The sequence below is a fragment of the Phoca vitulina genome, unplaced genomic scaffold (genome assembly GCF_004348235.1).
Source record: "Phoca vitulina isolate PV1807 unplaced genomic scaffold, GSC_HSeal_1.0 scaffold4, whole genome shotgun sequence".
Classification (NCBI taxonomy): domain Eukaryota; kingdom Metazoa; phylum Chordata; class Mammalia; order Carnivora; family Phocidae; genus Phoca; species Phoca vitulina.
In genome coordinates this window covers 25,980,113-25,996,176 of record NW_022589707.1, presented here as the reverse complement: position 1 = coordinate 25,996,176, position 16,064 = coordinate 25,980,113, and the positions used below count along the sequence as shown (strand labels likewise).

General features: G+C 40.6%; 1 protein-coding gene across 3 annotated transcripts in view; it reads left to right on the top strand.

Annotated features, from left to right (window-relative positions):
- MET (MET proto-oncogene, receptor tyrosine kinase) overlaps nt 1-14,301 on the top strand; it is a 243,581-nt gene extending 229,280 nt beyond the window's left edge. For 2 of the 3 annotated variants that reach the window (XM_032401724.1, XM_032401725.1), the window contains exons 18-21: nt 587-696; nt 1,896-2,061; nt 11,858-11,994; nt 12,103-14,271. In XM_032401724.1, the coding sequence (XP_032257615.1) occupies nt 587-696; nt 1,896-2,061; nt 11,858-11,994; nt 12,103-12,313 (624 nt within the window). In that variant the 3' untranslated portion in view covers nt 12,314-14,271. Of the gene's footprint in view, nt 1-586; nt 697-1,895; nt 2,062-11,857; nt 11,995-12,102 lie in introns of all 3 variants that reach the window. The other variant, XM_032401723.1, reaches the window with a different exon arrangement.
- The last annotated feature ends 1,763 nt before the right edge of the window (nt 14,302-16,064 follow it).

Here is a 16,064-nt window from a genome sequence, read left to right as displayed (position 1 = left end):
AATTCTCACACTCTGAGACACTATCCACCTACTGTAATCACTTCAGGGCCAGGTACCAGACAACAGCAGATAGTCCTTACACCCCAGAACCTGCTGAAATTATTCAAACTAGCCAATCCTAAATCTGCCTCCCTTTCCTCAGAAACCACAAAACAAGCTCTTTCCTATGTTTTCCCCTTGCTCCCTCTGCCTCCTAGACCAACCCTGGTGCTTCCCTGTGTAGCCTTGTTTGGCATGGCGTGCCCCCTCCCCTTGGGAATTGTGAGTAACTAGCTATCTTTTCAATGGCAGTGGTCTTCCATCTGTTGGCCCCACCATACCAGAATGATTTTAAAACACTTGAATTTCCCCATCTGGAAAATGGAATCCACCCTGAAGAAGTGTATAAGGATTAGCCAAAATTCACAAAAGCATCTAGCCTGGTGCTTTGCAAATAATAAATACCTAATAAATGATTGCTGTCATCAACAAGGCACAAGTTACTGTTTGAAACAAGATAATTCTTATAAACATTTCAGAATTCTGAGATCATAGCTAGATCATTAGATGCTTAGCTTAATGTGTTTTCAATTCTCTTTGATTGCAGAACCCAACTGTAAAAGATCTTATTGGCTTTGGTCTTCAAGTAGCCAAAGGCATGAAATATCTTGCAAGCAAAAAGTTTGTCCACAGAGACTTGGCTGCAAGAAACTGTATGTAAGTATAAGAATCTCTGTGCCCACAGTCGAAATTAAGTGACAAAGAGGAATCTGTTTCCCACTGTTGAAGACTAGTGAGGATGTGTTCTCTTCTTATGCAAAAGTCCTTTATTTCTGTCACAGTTTTAAATCGATATGTAAGCACTGGGGAGGTAGGTGGGGCTTTCAGGCTTTATCAAATGGAGAATTTAAAAGGAATTCTCCAGAGGGGGTCTTAAACAGCTGTTGTGTGCTTTTGCTTTTCTTTTCCCTTCCCACCAGTAGCCCCCAATGTTGTGGTTTCACACTGCATTAGTGTTTGGGAGGGAGAATTTGATCTTCAGCATTTTACAGTTGAAAGGAGAGGGCTGGTAACACAAATACCAGCATATTGCAACTTCCTAAGACTGGATTTGAAGTCAGCCTGCAGAAGCCCTACCAAAAATGGTATTGGGGAATGAATATACAAAGAGCTTTATTTGTGTCTGGCTGCCTGAGCTGTATAATTCAACAGTCAACAGTTTGTAATGGATTCACTGCTTTCCTCACATGGCACTGATGCATGACTTATGGTATGTGTGACTGAGAGAGCTGTGCTATTAATTTCCTACCTTGGTTTGGGTCAATGTAACAACATAAAAGCCAGCTTAAACAAAGGATGCATGGCCTCAGATAGCGGAAATTGGTTTTTGTTGAGCCTTGCTGTTTTTGTTAGAGGCTTTACTAGGTATCCTATTTCTCTGTTACCTCAGTGATGGGATATATGAGTTTTATGTAATAACTTGGCCCATCTGAGAAAGAAAAGGTAGAATAACAGTCCTCTGTCATATCTCCCCCACAAAGCTGAGCATTACTAGTAAAATAACAAATGGAGATCTGTGATTGCTTGGGGTAGTCAGTTGGCATACTTGATCTAGCAACAAAGGAAAGCTAGGAAGGGGACCAACCTTATTACCATTAAAGCAAAAGGGGTTTTCTTATGCCACATCATTCATTGATCTCTTTCCTTGGCCTGTTGAATTTGTAATATAAATGGCGAGCATTTTTATTCAAGAATTCCATTGTAATTTAGTGTTAATCAGTAGAGGCCAGATGAAGCCCACTCTGCAGAAGTTATGGATTTCAGATATGAAGTCCTTGTTCTGACCTGTAGATATTTAGCATCACTGTAAATTATTCTGTTTCAGCCACCAGTAATAAGTTTTGTCCTTTCCATAGGCTGGATGAAAAATTCACTGTCAAGGTTGCTGATTTTGGTCTTGCCAGAGACATGTATGATAAAGAATACTATAGTGTACACAACAAAACAGGTGCCAAGCTGCCCGTGAAGTGGATGGCTTTAGAAAGTCTGCAAACTCAGAAGTTTACCACCAAGTCAGATGTGGTAATGTACTGATCATCCCTGACCTTCTCCTCTTTTACTTTCATACCCAACATTCTTAGTAGTTTTATGGCTATTTTATTTTTTCAAAAAAGGAAACCTTCAACACCACTAATTTCAGTTACTTCGTAAGTATAAATGACCTTGATTGTCTAACCCATAGTTTGTTTTCATAAATTCATTCGTTTATCAAAAACATTTGTCTAGCAGGGCACCATCCTAGGTCCTTAGGAAATCCCAGAGCTGAACCAGGCCTGAATTCCGTCCTCCAGGAACTTGGGCTCAGCAGAGAAGAGAAGGCATATCCATCAATAACTGTCACACAAAGTAGACTGGGATTAGTCCAGCCACTCATCGCAAAAGGGCAGCTGAATTCCCCCTCAAGAAATCTGAAAGCTATACCTGAGACAGGCCTAGCAGTGAGGGCATTATCCCTGCACCCAGCTAGAAACGTGCCCTTCTTGGTGCCTGGCTGGCTCATCGGTAGAGCATGTGACTCTTAATCTCAGGGTCGGGTGGTGAGTTCAAGCCTCATGTTGGGCGTGCAGCCTACTTTAAAAAAAAAAAAATCCAGAAATGTGCCTTCTTTATCTACAAAGGTCATCCTCTCATCGAACAAGCTTCAAAAGACGTGCACTGCGTCCTGAGGGTGGGAGAGACACTCACCTGGGCAGCCAGATTCCTCACTTCCCTTCCACCTGGGAGAGGAGGTGGTGCTTGGTATAGGCCTTAAAGGATAGAATGGGCAGTGAAATAAATACCAGTCCAGGTGAGGCCAAGGGGCAGGAAAGTATATGCATCTTTAAAGTTCTAAGGAAACAGGAAGCAGTGGATGATGTGGCAAAAATAGAAGGCACAGGGGGAAGTTCTGAGGATAAACTGGGAAAAATATATTCATCCTAGATCATAGAGGTTCTTGGAAAGCAAACTAGGGAGTCTGGAATTTCTTCTCTGGCCATGTGGAAACAGTAAAGTGTAATCAGATAACACTACAGTCTTTATTCTGTAAGAGAGAATATTCTTTATTCTGTTGTGAGAGGAGTAGATGCAGGAAGATGAAGTTTGAGGTAGAACTTGAAATAATACAGAAACTGTAGAACAGAAAAGAGATGGAAGGAAAGGCATCTCAGAGATAATAACAATATTTAGCAAGAAATTGATAAAAGTCAAAGATGAGCAAAATTATATGCTAGTGCAATAACACATACGTGAAGCAAAGGAGTAAAAGCTGGTTGATGAGGAAAAATACCAATTGATGCTTGAACATACGGAGTTTGACTTGGGAGTAAGTCATCCAGGCAGAAAGGTCCATTGGGCATTTGGAAATGTGGATCTGCAGCTTGTACAATCTCGTTAGTTATCTTATTCAACTCGGGCTGCCATAACAAAATACCACAGACTGGGTGGCTGAAACAATAGACATTTATTTCTCACAGTTCTAGAGGCTGCAAGTGTGAGATCAGGGTGCCAGCATGGTTGGGTTCTGGCGAGAGCTCTCTTCCTGGCGTGTACTGTGTCCTCGTGCAGGAGAAAGAGCAAGAGTAAGCTCCCAGGTGTCTCCTCTCATGAGGGTACCAATGCCACCGGGGGGGGGCTCCACCTTTATCTAAATTAATTACCTCCCAGAGACCCCACCTCCTAAAACCATCACACTGGGAATTAGAGTTTCAACATATGAATAGGGGTAGAGGGTCTGCAGTTCAGTCCATGGCAGAGGTCAAGGGTAGAAACAGATTTTTTTAGAGTCCAAAAACAATTACTCAGGAGAACCTACACATAGGAAATGAGGGAGAAAAGCAGAGAGGTAGGAGACCTTGGAGAAGAGGCTGTCATGAGAGTGAGAGGAAGAGAAAGTTTCAGGAAGAAATGGGGTATGGTCATCAGGGTCCACTGCTACTCAGTACACAAAAACAGTCTTGAAAGCTGAGTGATTTGAATGATTTGGGGGTCTAGAGTGGGCTGAGGAGCCTGGGTGTTGAATGGGATAGAGAGTACTCCTACTCTATTTGCACGTAGTAAGTCAAGAGGACTGTGATGTGTGGAGGTAGAGAAACATGAATTTTCAGTCCTTGAAGGTAACAACTGAAAAGGGAAAAAATGTAAACTGGCGACATCAGCAAACAAGGTAGGCAAAAAATAATATTAATGGAGGGCATAGACTTCAAAAGAGAAAGCGTTGGCAGCTATTGAGAGATGACAGGGGACAGGGATCTGAGTATGGCATTGGGAAGCAAGCAGTCATCTGCCCTCCTCCCTGTGAGTCAGCAGGTTTCAAAGACACTGTGGTCTTCAAGTGAAAGCAGAGTTTCAGTTCCTGAGGAAGCGGGGGAGACATTAAAGACTAGGTTGAGAGTGACTGGGAGTTTGTTTTTAATAAATGTGTTACAGGACATGGTGGAGGGATGGGACTTTGGGGTGGATAAGATTAATAAGAGGATGTAATAGTACATGATGGAGTGTAATGCCTGCGATTTTGATCCTGAAAGAGATGAAAGAAATGAGTGCTGAAGAGGTAGGCTGGGAAGATGTTAGTGATGGTGGCAGGTGAAGGCATAAGGTAGGGAGAATTAACCTGTCCTCAAAGAGCATACATTCCATCCAGACTCTTAGTCTGCCATTAAGAACCAGACCAACTCTTACAACTCAGTAAGACAAAATAACTCAATTTTTTTTAAATAGACAAAAAATTTGAATAGACCTTTTACCAAAGAGATATATGAATAGCTAGCAATAAGTACATGGAAACATGTGCCCACACAAAGACTTGTACATGAATGTTCACAGCAGTATTATTCATAATAGGAAAAAAACCAGGAGCAATCCTAATGTCCATCAACTGCTGAATGGATAAGCAAAACATGTCATTTCTATACTATGGAATAATACCATTCCACTATAAGGGAACTACTTGCTAATGCCTGCTACAACATGGATAATCCTCAAAAATATTAGGTCCAGCAAAAGAAGACAGACTCAGAAAGACTGTATATCGAATGATTCAATTTATATGAGATTTCTAGAAAGAAGGCAAAACAACAGAGACAAAAAAATAGATCAGTGGTTGCCTAGGACTGAGGACAGGAGCAAAGATTAAAACAGGCATGGGGAACTTTCTGGGATATTAGAATTGATCTAAAAACTGAATTGTGGGGCTGCCTTGGTGGCTCAGTCAGTTAAGCAGCCAACTCTTGATTTTAGCTCAGGTCATGATCTCAGGGTCATGAGATCCAGCCCGGCTTCAGGCCCCATGCTCAGCGGGGAGCCTGCTTGAGATTCTCTCCGTCTCCTTCTGCCCCTCCCCCTGCTGTGTGTGTGCACGTGCGTGCGCTCTCTCGCGCTCACTCTCTCTCTCTCTAAAATAAATAAATAAATCTTTTAGGGCGCCTGGGTGGCTCAGTTGGTTAAACAGCTGCCTTCAGCTCAGGTCATGATCCCAGTATCCTGGGATCAAGCCCCACATGGGGCTCCCTGCTCAGCGAGAAGCCTGCTTCTCCCTCTCCCACTCCCCCTGCTTGTGTTCCCTCTCTCGCTGTGTCTCTCTCTGTCAAATAAATAAAATCTTTAAAATAAATAAATACTGAATTGTGACAATCGCTGCACAAATAAATACACTAAACATCGTTGACTTACACTAAAAAATAGCAAGTTTTATGATACATTAATTATATCTCAGCAAAGCTTTTAAAACAAAACAAAAAAAAGAACCTGATGAAATCTTGAATGTTCAAGACAAGAGTTGGGATTCTGAGCTTTTAGACAAGCCCACACACATGTTACTACCTCCACACACGGACACATAGCACAGAGGCCAATACTTCTCAGACAGCAACCGTAACTCCAATACTTGACTGGAGATTTACGTAAGCTTCCGTAGACACGAAGCGCTATGTCTCTCTCCCTTTCATTGAAAGATACTGTATTGTACTATATAAAGGGTGAACATGTGTAATCCATAGGCAGTGCTGCTTTGGCAAATGGTTATTGACTGCATGGGTAAATTTGCATTAACTTTAATTTCCAAGACAGCACAATCTTTTGAATGTTGACATGGAACATTTCCAAAAGCATGTGATAAGCTTGTATGTAGAGACCTACCTACAAGCAAACACTTGCCTGCTTATAGAAAGGTCCACTTTCTCACAAATGCCCAGATGGAGTTCAGCTAAAATCCGAAATTCTCTTGAAGCCCATTCAGACAAAATAGAAGTGTCACTCTGTTTGCAGTTTCTCATACCCAGTCTTATACAGTGTGTAGCACTTAGTACACGTGCTTCGATCAACGTCAGTATTGACTTCTGAGTTGTTCAACCAGCAGGCTCTTTCACCCTGCATCAGCACTTACCATTGTCCACCACCCCTTCCTTCTCAAAATGTCCTCCTCCTTTGGTTTCTGAGACACTGTACCATCTGGTTTTCCTCTTGCTTCTGGGTTATGTTTTCTTCAGTTTTGATGGCTTCTCTTCCTTCTCGCACATCCTACATGCAACTGTCACTCAGGGTTTTTTTGGGTGGGGGGGTGGGGGGAGGTCTTTATGTATCAACCTCCCTCAACAATTTCAACCATTCCCTTCCTGGATTGTTTTCATCAGCATCACAAAGTTACCATGTTCAAAGTCCAGTTCTTTCCCACCAACTGTCAATTCCTCACTTCTTTATTTCTGTTAACCGCATCACCGTTATGCAATATACCAACTCTACCCTTTTTAACGTACACTTCGTCAAGTTTTGAAGAATGCATACAGTTGTATGACCACCACAGCTAGGATATAGAACAGTTCCATAAGCCAGGAAAATTTCCTTGTGTCCTTTGTAGTCAACCCCTAGCCTATCCTAGGACCTAGAAAGCACTGGTCTCTTTCGTGTCTCTACAGTTTTACCTTTTCTAGGTGTCATATAAAGGGAGTCCTACAGTAAATAGCCTTTGAGTCTGTCTCCTTTCACTTAGCATAATGCATTTGAGAGTTATCCATGTTGTGTTAGTAGTATCAATGTATCTAGATGTTCTCCCTTTTTTTTTTAAATTGTGGCAAAAAACACATAAGAGAAAATTGACCATCTCAACTATTTTTAAGTGTATGGTGCCATAGTGTTAACCAACAAGATACATGTTGTTGTGCAACTAATCTGTACAACTTCTTCATCTTGCAAAACTGAAACTCTATACCCATTGAATAACTCCCCATTTCCCTCTCCCGACAACCTATCTGTTTCTAAGAGCTCGACTACCTTAGATACCTCATATAAGTGGAATCATGCAGTATTTGTCTTTTCGTGACTGGCTTATTTCACTTAGCATGTCCTCAAGATCCATTGATGTTGTAGCATATGACAGGATTTTTTTAAGGTTAAATAATATTTCATTATATGTATATACCACATTTTCTTTATTCATCTGTTGATGGGCATTAGAGTCGCCTCCATATCTTGGCCATGGTGAATAATGTAGCTATGAACATGCATGTGAAAATATCTCAAGGTGCTGATTTCATTTCCTTTGAATATATACCCAGAAGTAGGATTGCTGGATCATATGGTGGTGGTTTTTTTGGTAGTTTCTATTTTTAATTTTTATACTGTTTTTCATAGCAGAGTAATTCATTCCTTTTTACTTCTGAGTGGTATTCCATTGTACAGATGTTCCACATTTTGTTTATCCCTTCCCCAGTTTGAAGGATATTTGGGTTCTTTCCAGTTTTAAGCAATGTTTATACATAGTTACAATTGCTAAACATTTGCTGAAAGGTTTTGTGTGTAAAGGTTTATTTCTGTTGGGTAAATATCCAAAAGTAGGATTACTGGGTTGTAAGATAAGTGTATATATTTAACTTTATGAGAAACTGTCAGCTGTTTTCCACAGTACCTGTATCATTTTATATTCCTAACAGTAATATGTAAGAGTTGTAGTTGTCCAGCATCCTCATCTGCACTTGGCATTGTCGGTTTGGGAGTTTTAGCCATTCTAGTAGGCTGTAGTGGTGTCTCATTTTCTTTTCAATTCATATTTCCCAAATAACTAATAACGTTAAGCAGCTTTTCATTTGCTTATTTGCCATTCTTCTGTCTCCTTTAGTGAAGTGTGTGCTCAAGTCCTTTTGCCATTTTTTTTTTAAGTTTTAGATTTTTTTTTTTTTTTAACTGGTTAGTTTATTTTTTTATTATTGAGTTAAGAGTTCCTTATATATTTTGGATTATAGGCACATGTTATCAGATACATGTTTTTGCAAATATATTTTTCTAGTCTGTGGCTTGCCTTTTCATTTTTTTACTGGTATCTTTTAAAGAGCAGAAATTTTCAATTTTATTGAAAATTTTATCAATTTACCAGCTGATAAAATTTTATGAATTTATCCATTTTTTAATCAGTTGTGGGTTTTTTGCAAATTGTATCTCAATTTACCTACTCTTTTTTTTTTTTTAAGATTTTATTTATTTATTTGACAGATAGAGAGCACAGATAGGCAGAGTGGCAGGCAGAGGGCGAAGGAGAAGCAGGCTCCCCGCTGAGCAGGGAGCCCGACGCAGGGCTGGATCCCAGGACCCCGGGATCATGACCCGAGCCAAAGGCAGACGCTTAACCGACTGAGCCACTCAGGCACCCCTCAATTGACCTACTCTTGAATGCTCAAAGCTGGCCGTTTCCATTCCTTGCTCGCCTTAGCTATGTCACTTTCTATCACTTTTTATGGCTTTTAATGGTCTCTCATGTCTAATAACTGCCTTGATCTTCACCTTTGATAAAGTTAGACAGAGATTCCTCAGATGAGCTCACTGCTGGTGCTCAGGTATTCAGAAGGGCTGGACCATGCACACACTAAATGTGAATGGCACAGCTCTCCTGTCTAGAAACCAAAACTGACTTCTTTCCATCATTCCTGATGCACAGGCATTGTGCACCTACCTCTCCCTCCTCTTCTCGCTTTCCCTTTCTTTCTTTCTCCCCCCTTCTCTTCCCTTCCTCCCTTCCTTCCTCTTTTCCTCTTTCTCCTCCTCTTCCTTCTTTCTCTCCCTCCTACTCCCTACCCTCGCCCCCAGCCTCTCTCTTCTAGGTCGGCCTCATTCTCCTCCTTCACTGCCCCTCTCCACACCGTCTTGTCAGTCCCAGTCTGTTCCGGGGAGTTTGGAATGTAGGCAGTACTGTGCTTTCCCTGGAAGCTGCCTCCCTCTCACCGCTCCTGTCCCCTGAGTCCTCCAACCCTCCTCTGATTCCCAGCCATTGCCCAAGTCCTATAATTCCTCAGAAATTTACCCAACTCTGCCCCCATTTTTGTGAATTTGCCTCCAGACCAACCTATAGCCTAGACTGTGGGTTAGGAGACCTAATCACAGACAAGTAATCAGCCTCTCAAAACTTTATTTTCCTCATCCTTAAAGCATCTACAAAATCAATTACATTACAGGGTTGTTATAAGAATTAAATATAATAATCTTTTTTTAAAGGACTGTTCCTGGCTTATTGTATGATATATACTCTTTGGGATATATACCCTAGTTTGACAGTTCAGTTTCATTGGACTCCATGTTGCCAAGATGTAGCACCCCTCACCTATTCTTGTTCAGAAACCACCTCCCCAGCTGGTCTTCTTTTTTTTTTTTAAGGTTTTATTTATTTTATTTATTTTATTTGACAGAGAGAAAGACAGCCAGAGAGGGAACACAAGCAGGGGGAGTGGGAGAGGGAGAAGCAGGCTTCCCGCAGAGTGGGGAGCCCGATATGGGGCTCGATCCCAGGACCCTGGGATCATGACCTGAGCCGAAGGCAGACGCTTAACGACTGAGCCACCCAGGCGCCCCCCAGCTGGTCTTCTTACGTGAATGGGCTTCTCCTATTTGTCTAAAGAGTAGTGTTTACAGGTGCATCTCCTAGAGCTCAACTGCGGGTCTCATCCCTTTCAGCTTAACTCACTTTCAACACTCAAAAACCCCCACAGCATGGTCTCGTTTCAACCTTATCTATCCCTTGTCCACTTCATCTACTCCACACATCAAGCAGAGTGACCTATTGTTCTTATATGGTTCAAAAAAACACACAACGACTCTCACCGCTGGGCCCATTCCCTCCATCCAGAATACTCTTCCTGCCCTCACATTCTGTGTACCTGGAAAACAAATGCTCCCCATTCTTCCAAATCTGCTTTACTGTCACTTTCTTCCTGAAGCCTTTCTCAGGACCCCACTATTATCTCTTTGACTTTTCACAGCATTTGTACCTCTTTTCCATTATTGCTCTATATTAGTTATTCTGTCTTACTGTTCTGTGTGACAGTTGGTTGTATAATACTCTTAACCTTGTTAAATCAACCTCAGGCCCATCCAGTAACTTGGACAGTAGCCTACTTGTGCACCAAGTGTCAGTAGATACTTGTTAAATTGATTTAAACTTTAATGCAAATTCTGGAACTTAAAGGCTAACACAATGAAGTTGTCAGAAGTGACTCAAGATTTTCAGTCTTTGGAAACTTCGATTTTGAGAGGCTGCAAGGGACAGCACAGTTATCTAGTTCCCACCTAGGAAAGAGTGTTTTCTCTATTTAGATCAAGGCAGTCAGTGGCCTAGGTAAAGGGTTCCTGCACTTGGGCAAACGAAAGCACCATTAATGGAGATTTGTATCAGCAACACAGTATCTACCTAGTTTCTTCTGGACTGTGGCAGTGTACAGATAGACATGCTTTATTCTCCTGGCTGAATGCTACGAGATGCACTTGCTTCTCAATGTTCTATTTTCCTGCTCTGCCTATCTGGTCTGTGTTCTCCTTTCCCTCCAAACCTCCTTTTTTCTAGGGCCTCATTTCAACCCCCATATGCTTCTTAGTCTGTGAGTGGCCTAGATGTGTTGCTAAGGAAGAGCTGATTTCCAGGGTCTTTGGCCAGCGGTGACCCACACAAGCCGAATTACTCTCTTTGTGTCATCTCACCTTGGCACACGTCCAGGGGGAGATAATATGTATGACCTAGTGTGTTCCGAGTAGCTTTAAATCAAGAAATTGCATATTTAGTGCAGTTTAGTAGACCAAGAAAGACCCAAGAGTCAAGAACTCTTAAATGTTTAACCCCGTGTGAATTCAGATTTATTGGGGGAATTTCTAGCAGGTCACTTAACCTCTCTGTGTCCCTACAATATTCCTACAAAGTACTGATGCAGCTGTTTTATATCAATCTTGTACTTTAATATTTTTAAATTACATTTATTTTATTGAAATTAGTTTTCAGTAGAGAATCTTCTTGCCTTGCAATTTTATCACTTCTGATTTTTAATATGGATTTCTACTTACACTAACTTAGAGTTTGCCTTTTAACATTAACAGTTAGATGTGGTTACATTTCTTTTTTGTTTCTTTGTTTTTTTTGTTTATGGTTACATTTCTTAAAGAGTATTTACATTCATTCGGAAATCTAACAAATTTAAATCTTGGAAAGCTTCCTTTATCTTCTTCTTTTATGAATAATATAAAATTGTAGTGAAACTGTTAGAAAAGAGAAGGATAGAAACTTGTTAATGCTTTGACCCTGTAAGAACCTGGAAACCATACTGTACTAACTGCAGATGACATCTTAATCATCACGTGGACTTCAGATATTCTTTTTTAAAACTTTACATTTATTTATAATCTAAACTTTATCCAATTCTGGTGTAATCATAAAATGTATAGCTTACTAATTGCCTTTAAGGAAATTTTTGCCCCAATGAGCATTAGTATTGAATATGCTAAGCCAAATTTAGTCATCAAGACCTACTGATCACCTTTCACGTTCATACGGTCACAGTCCTCACCTGGATTCTCCCTTCCATTGTTTGACTAGTGGTCCTTTGGCGTGCTTCTCTGGGAACTGATGACAAGAGGAGCACCACCTTACCCTGACGTCAACACCTTTGATATAACAGTTTACTTGTTGCAAGGCAGAAGGCTCCTACAACCCGAATACTGCCCAGATCCCTTGTAAGTAGGAATTTCAACAGAATCTTCTGTCATTCCTATATTCTTTACTTTTACCAAAATGCTTGCCTTCACAATGTCTCTCATAGCATTTCTCCCTTTTTGAAATAGATATGAAGTGATGCTCAAATGCTGGCACCCTAAAGCTGAACTGCGCCCATCTTTTTCTGAACTGGTCTCCAGGATATCAGCAATATTCTCTACTTTCATTGGGGAGCACTACGTCCACGTGAACGCTACTTATGTCAATGTCAAATGTGTTGCTCCATACCCTTCTCTGTTGTCATCACAAGATAACATTGATGGCGAGGGGGACACATGACAGATGGATAACTCACCAGCCCCCTTCTGAAAAACATCATAGACCTCTCCAAACAATAGTCTACATTTCGTTCAATTTTTTTTTCACTGCCTGGCCATTGAAAGGGCACCAGATATTTTTTGCTTTTGCCAAGATTGCACTATTATAGGACTTTATATTGCTATTTAAAATGACTGGATTCTAAGGAATTTCTCAGCCGACAGAGCATCAGAGCCGGAAGCTTTCTCCCATAGCCCAGTGCCCAACAGCAACCCCACAGCTGTGATGATGCTCCTGTGCATTCAGGCCAAAACCTGAATTCTAGGTTGAAATTTAAAAATCAGGATCCTACATGATTTCATATGAGGAACGGAGGCAATGAATTTTGAGGACTTCTTGATCCCAGAAAATTCAGAAGAAATGGTAAAGTCCCAGACAGACGTGGCCCCAGTACCAAGCCATTCATTTAGACTTAAAGTGGTTCAAAGAACTTCCATGTGTTGTATGGTCACTAACATTTTTTATTACTGATGTTGTCATTTGCCCATTAGGCAAACATTCCCTTTTAAATTTTTGTATCACATTCCTTTTCATGGAGAAATATCCATAGACAATGCAGTGAACGTTTCAAAATGGCAGGACATGAAATGTGTTTATAAATTAATAGGTATATTTACATATTGTACATAGATGACATTAAGAAGGTTCTCATAAAGTAGCTTAGTCACAATGAAATAATTAGTTGTCATTTAGAAATCAACGGAGAATGATACTATTCTAATGATTGTGGACATTTAGATGGTTTGTCTGTTGTTGTTTTTTTATGATGACTCTGATTCAAACAAGTGATTTGTGATAAGTGTTTTTAAAGGTAACTCAGCATGTTGTTAAAGCAGAATACATCTGACTAAAAGGTTCATTGGTTCCTATCATGGCTCATGTAGGGCAAAGAAATGGATCAATGGACTGGAAACATTAGCCTCTTTCTCAGGTGGCAGCTTCCCACCCCACAAATAATTGGAGGTGATAAAACTTTCTGGGAGTCCAGTTTTTCATTAGAACATGCTTTGTGGGAAGCAAAACATATTTTACGGGGAAATAAAAGCAACTGAGAGTTCTGGCCATTTCACCTGGATGAACAGTTGTTCTGGGCAGGACTTTTGTAATGTTTTGTTCTGTAGGATCTCGTGCTTACTACTGTATAGTGCATGTGGCACAGGATACTCTGTTTTTGTCAATGTAAACATTTAAAGTATTATATTTTTATAAAAATGTTTATTTTTAATGATATAAGAAAACTTTTGTTAGGCCACAAAAATACTGCACTGTGAACATTTCAGAAAAGGTATGTCAGACTTGGATTAATAAAAGCATAGTTCTCAATGGCTGTAAATAGTGATAAGGAAATGTACTGATTGCCAGTAAACCCCACCCTCATTACATCACCAGGACTTGAAGCCAAGGGTTAACACAGCAAGCTATAAAGAGGGTGTGTTACACTGGAGCCCAATAGCAGAGCTGGGCTGATGTTGCAAGAGAGTTATTACAACCTACACTCTTTGACAGTAGTGGAATTTACCAGAAGAAAACAAGGAATTGGATGGTGGAGACATATTCCAATTTAAATGTTGTTTCAGAAGACTAAAGAGTGATACTAATGCACAAATATTGCAAATGGTGGGTAACCAAAAAAACTCTGCAGAAACAAATCTCTCTCCTAATATCCAGAGATGAACGCATCAAGAACCGAAAGAGCTTGTGGAAACAACCCATCAACAAGACCACACACCTGTATGTACGCTTGAGAAAGCCGCAGTGTGAAGACCATGTTTGCTATTTATGAACATGTCCTTCGGTTAGTGTGTCTGGACAGATTGTGAGAGTCAGTGGTTCTTCTAAGAAGTAGATACTAGTCACTGCCTATACCTGCAGTTGAGCTGAATGGTACTTTGTATGTTAATAGTTGTTGTTTTGATAAATCATACAATTAAAATAATGTATCATCTTGTTACTGAGAGTTGGTTATTGCTAGTCATGCTTGATTACCTATTCCATTTACATAATGACTGAGGAAGTCTGAGATTGAGTCCATCTGACCATCCATATATGAGAACCTTAGTTAATTCCTGGGCAGCTAAAGGAATTTGCATCCTTGAATCTCAGGAATTCTCTGTCTTTCTAAGAGTGGTTTGCCCCAAGTTGCCAAATTACCCACATTTCTCTATCTTTCAACTGCTAGAGCACCTGTCTCCTCCTTTTAGCATGATGCTCTTCTCCAGCAAGCTGCAGCTTGGACCAGAAGCTATAACAATAAAGCTGAAAACCCATAATTGGCAGAGAGATATCTAGTTGGGTGTTGGAGGAGAGAGGCCTTCTTAGCCCCTTAAAGCTACTCTATCTAGGGGTGCCTGGGTAGCTCAGTCGTTAAGCGTCTGCCTTCGGCTCGGGTCGTGATCCCAGGGTCCTGGGATTGAGCCCCACATCGGGCTCCCTGCTCCGGGAAGCCTGCTTCTCCCTCTCCCACTCCCCCTGCTTGTGTTCCCTCTCTTGCTGTGTCTCTGTCAAATAAATAAATAAAATCTTAAAAAAAAAAAAACTATCTACAAAGGTTACCAACATTCAGGAGCCCCCAGCTACTAGAGAACATACCTTCAGGTTATCTCTGTGAATATTCTTGGAATGGTAAGGGAATTCAGAGGTGATATTTCAGTCATCTAAAAATGATGCGTCACTTTGGAGCAATCCGATTTCAAAAAAGACCCAAAAATGAAACTGGTGCCTACAAAATACAATGGGGGCTGATCCTTTATGAGAGAGAATTCATTCCTTGTACACAGCCAAACTCCCAGCTAAGAAATGCACCTCTCTAAGAACTTCAATCAGACTCCATGCGCCTGAAGGGCAAGAACCTGTCATCTTTATATCCCTAGTATCTGGCACTTAGTAGATTCTGAAATAACTGCTGAACTGAAACCAAGTTTTCCTATCCTTAATCACTTTAAACCACCACAGATGCAGTTATTACCTATGTAGTTTGCATGATATTTGGTGAACAATGACATGGGGAGGGGAGGACCTTTCTAGGGAGAGAGCGATAAAAGGATCTTCCTTTACAAAATTTTGCTTGATGCTCTGAATTTTTTTTTAAGTAGGCTCCGTGTCCAGTGTAGAGCCCAACGCAGGGCTTGAATTCACAACCCTGAGATCAAGACCTGAGCTGAAATCAAGAGTCAGACACCCAACTGACTGAGCCACTCTGATGGTCTGTATTTTTAATTACAGGATTTTTCACTTCACAATGTAGGCATCAATTATATTTTTGCTCTTTCTGACCTACGTAGCAGATTGCATCCTTAAAGAAATATGGGGAAGGAATATACAACCTATAAAAGAACATCAAATGTTTGCAGACGTCTTACATTGTTAACCTACCCAATTTGGTTCAAGAAACAAGTTAGCATTATATAAAAGAAATTGATTAGTATTTCATTTAATTCAATTAATGTTTATTTAGCAGCTATAAATGTCAAGCACATGTACTAGGTAATGGAGATTTAAGAATACAGTCTCTCCCACCCCAAGGAATTTGATGGAAGAGACAAAATTACACAACTAGTGCATATTTTAACTATGCATTTCTTAGATCTGTAAACTGTCTTGAAGAAGCATCACAATTTATAAGTGGAAGTTTGTATCTTTGGACCTCCTTCACCCGTTTGTCCCAATCCTATCTCCCACCTCTGGCTACCATGAATCTGTTCTCCAAATCTTT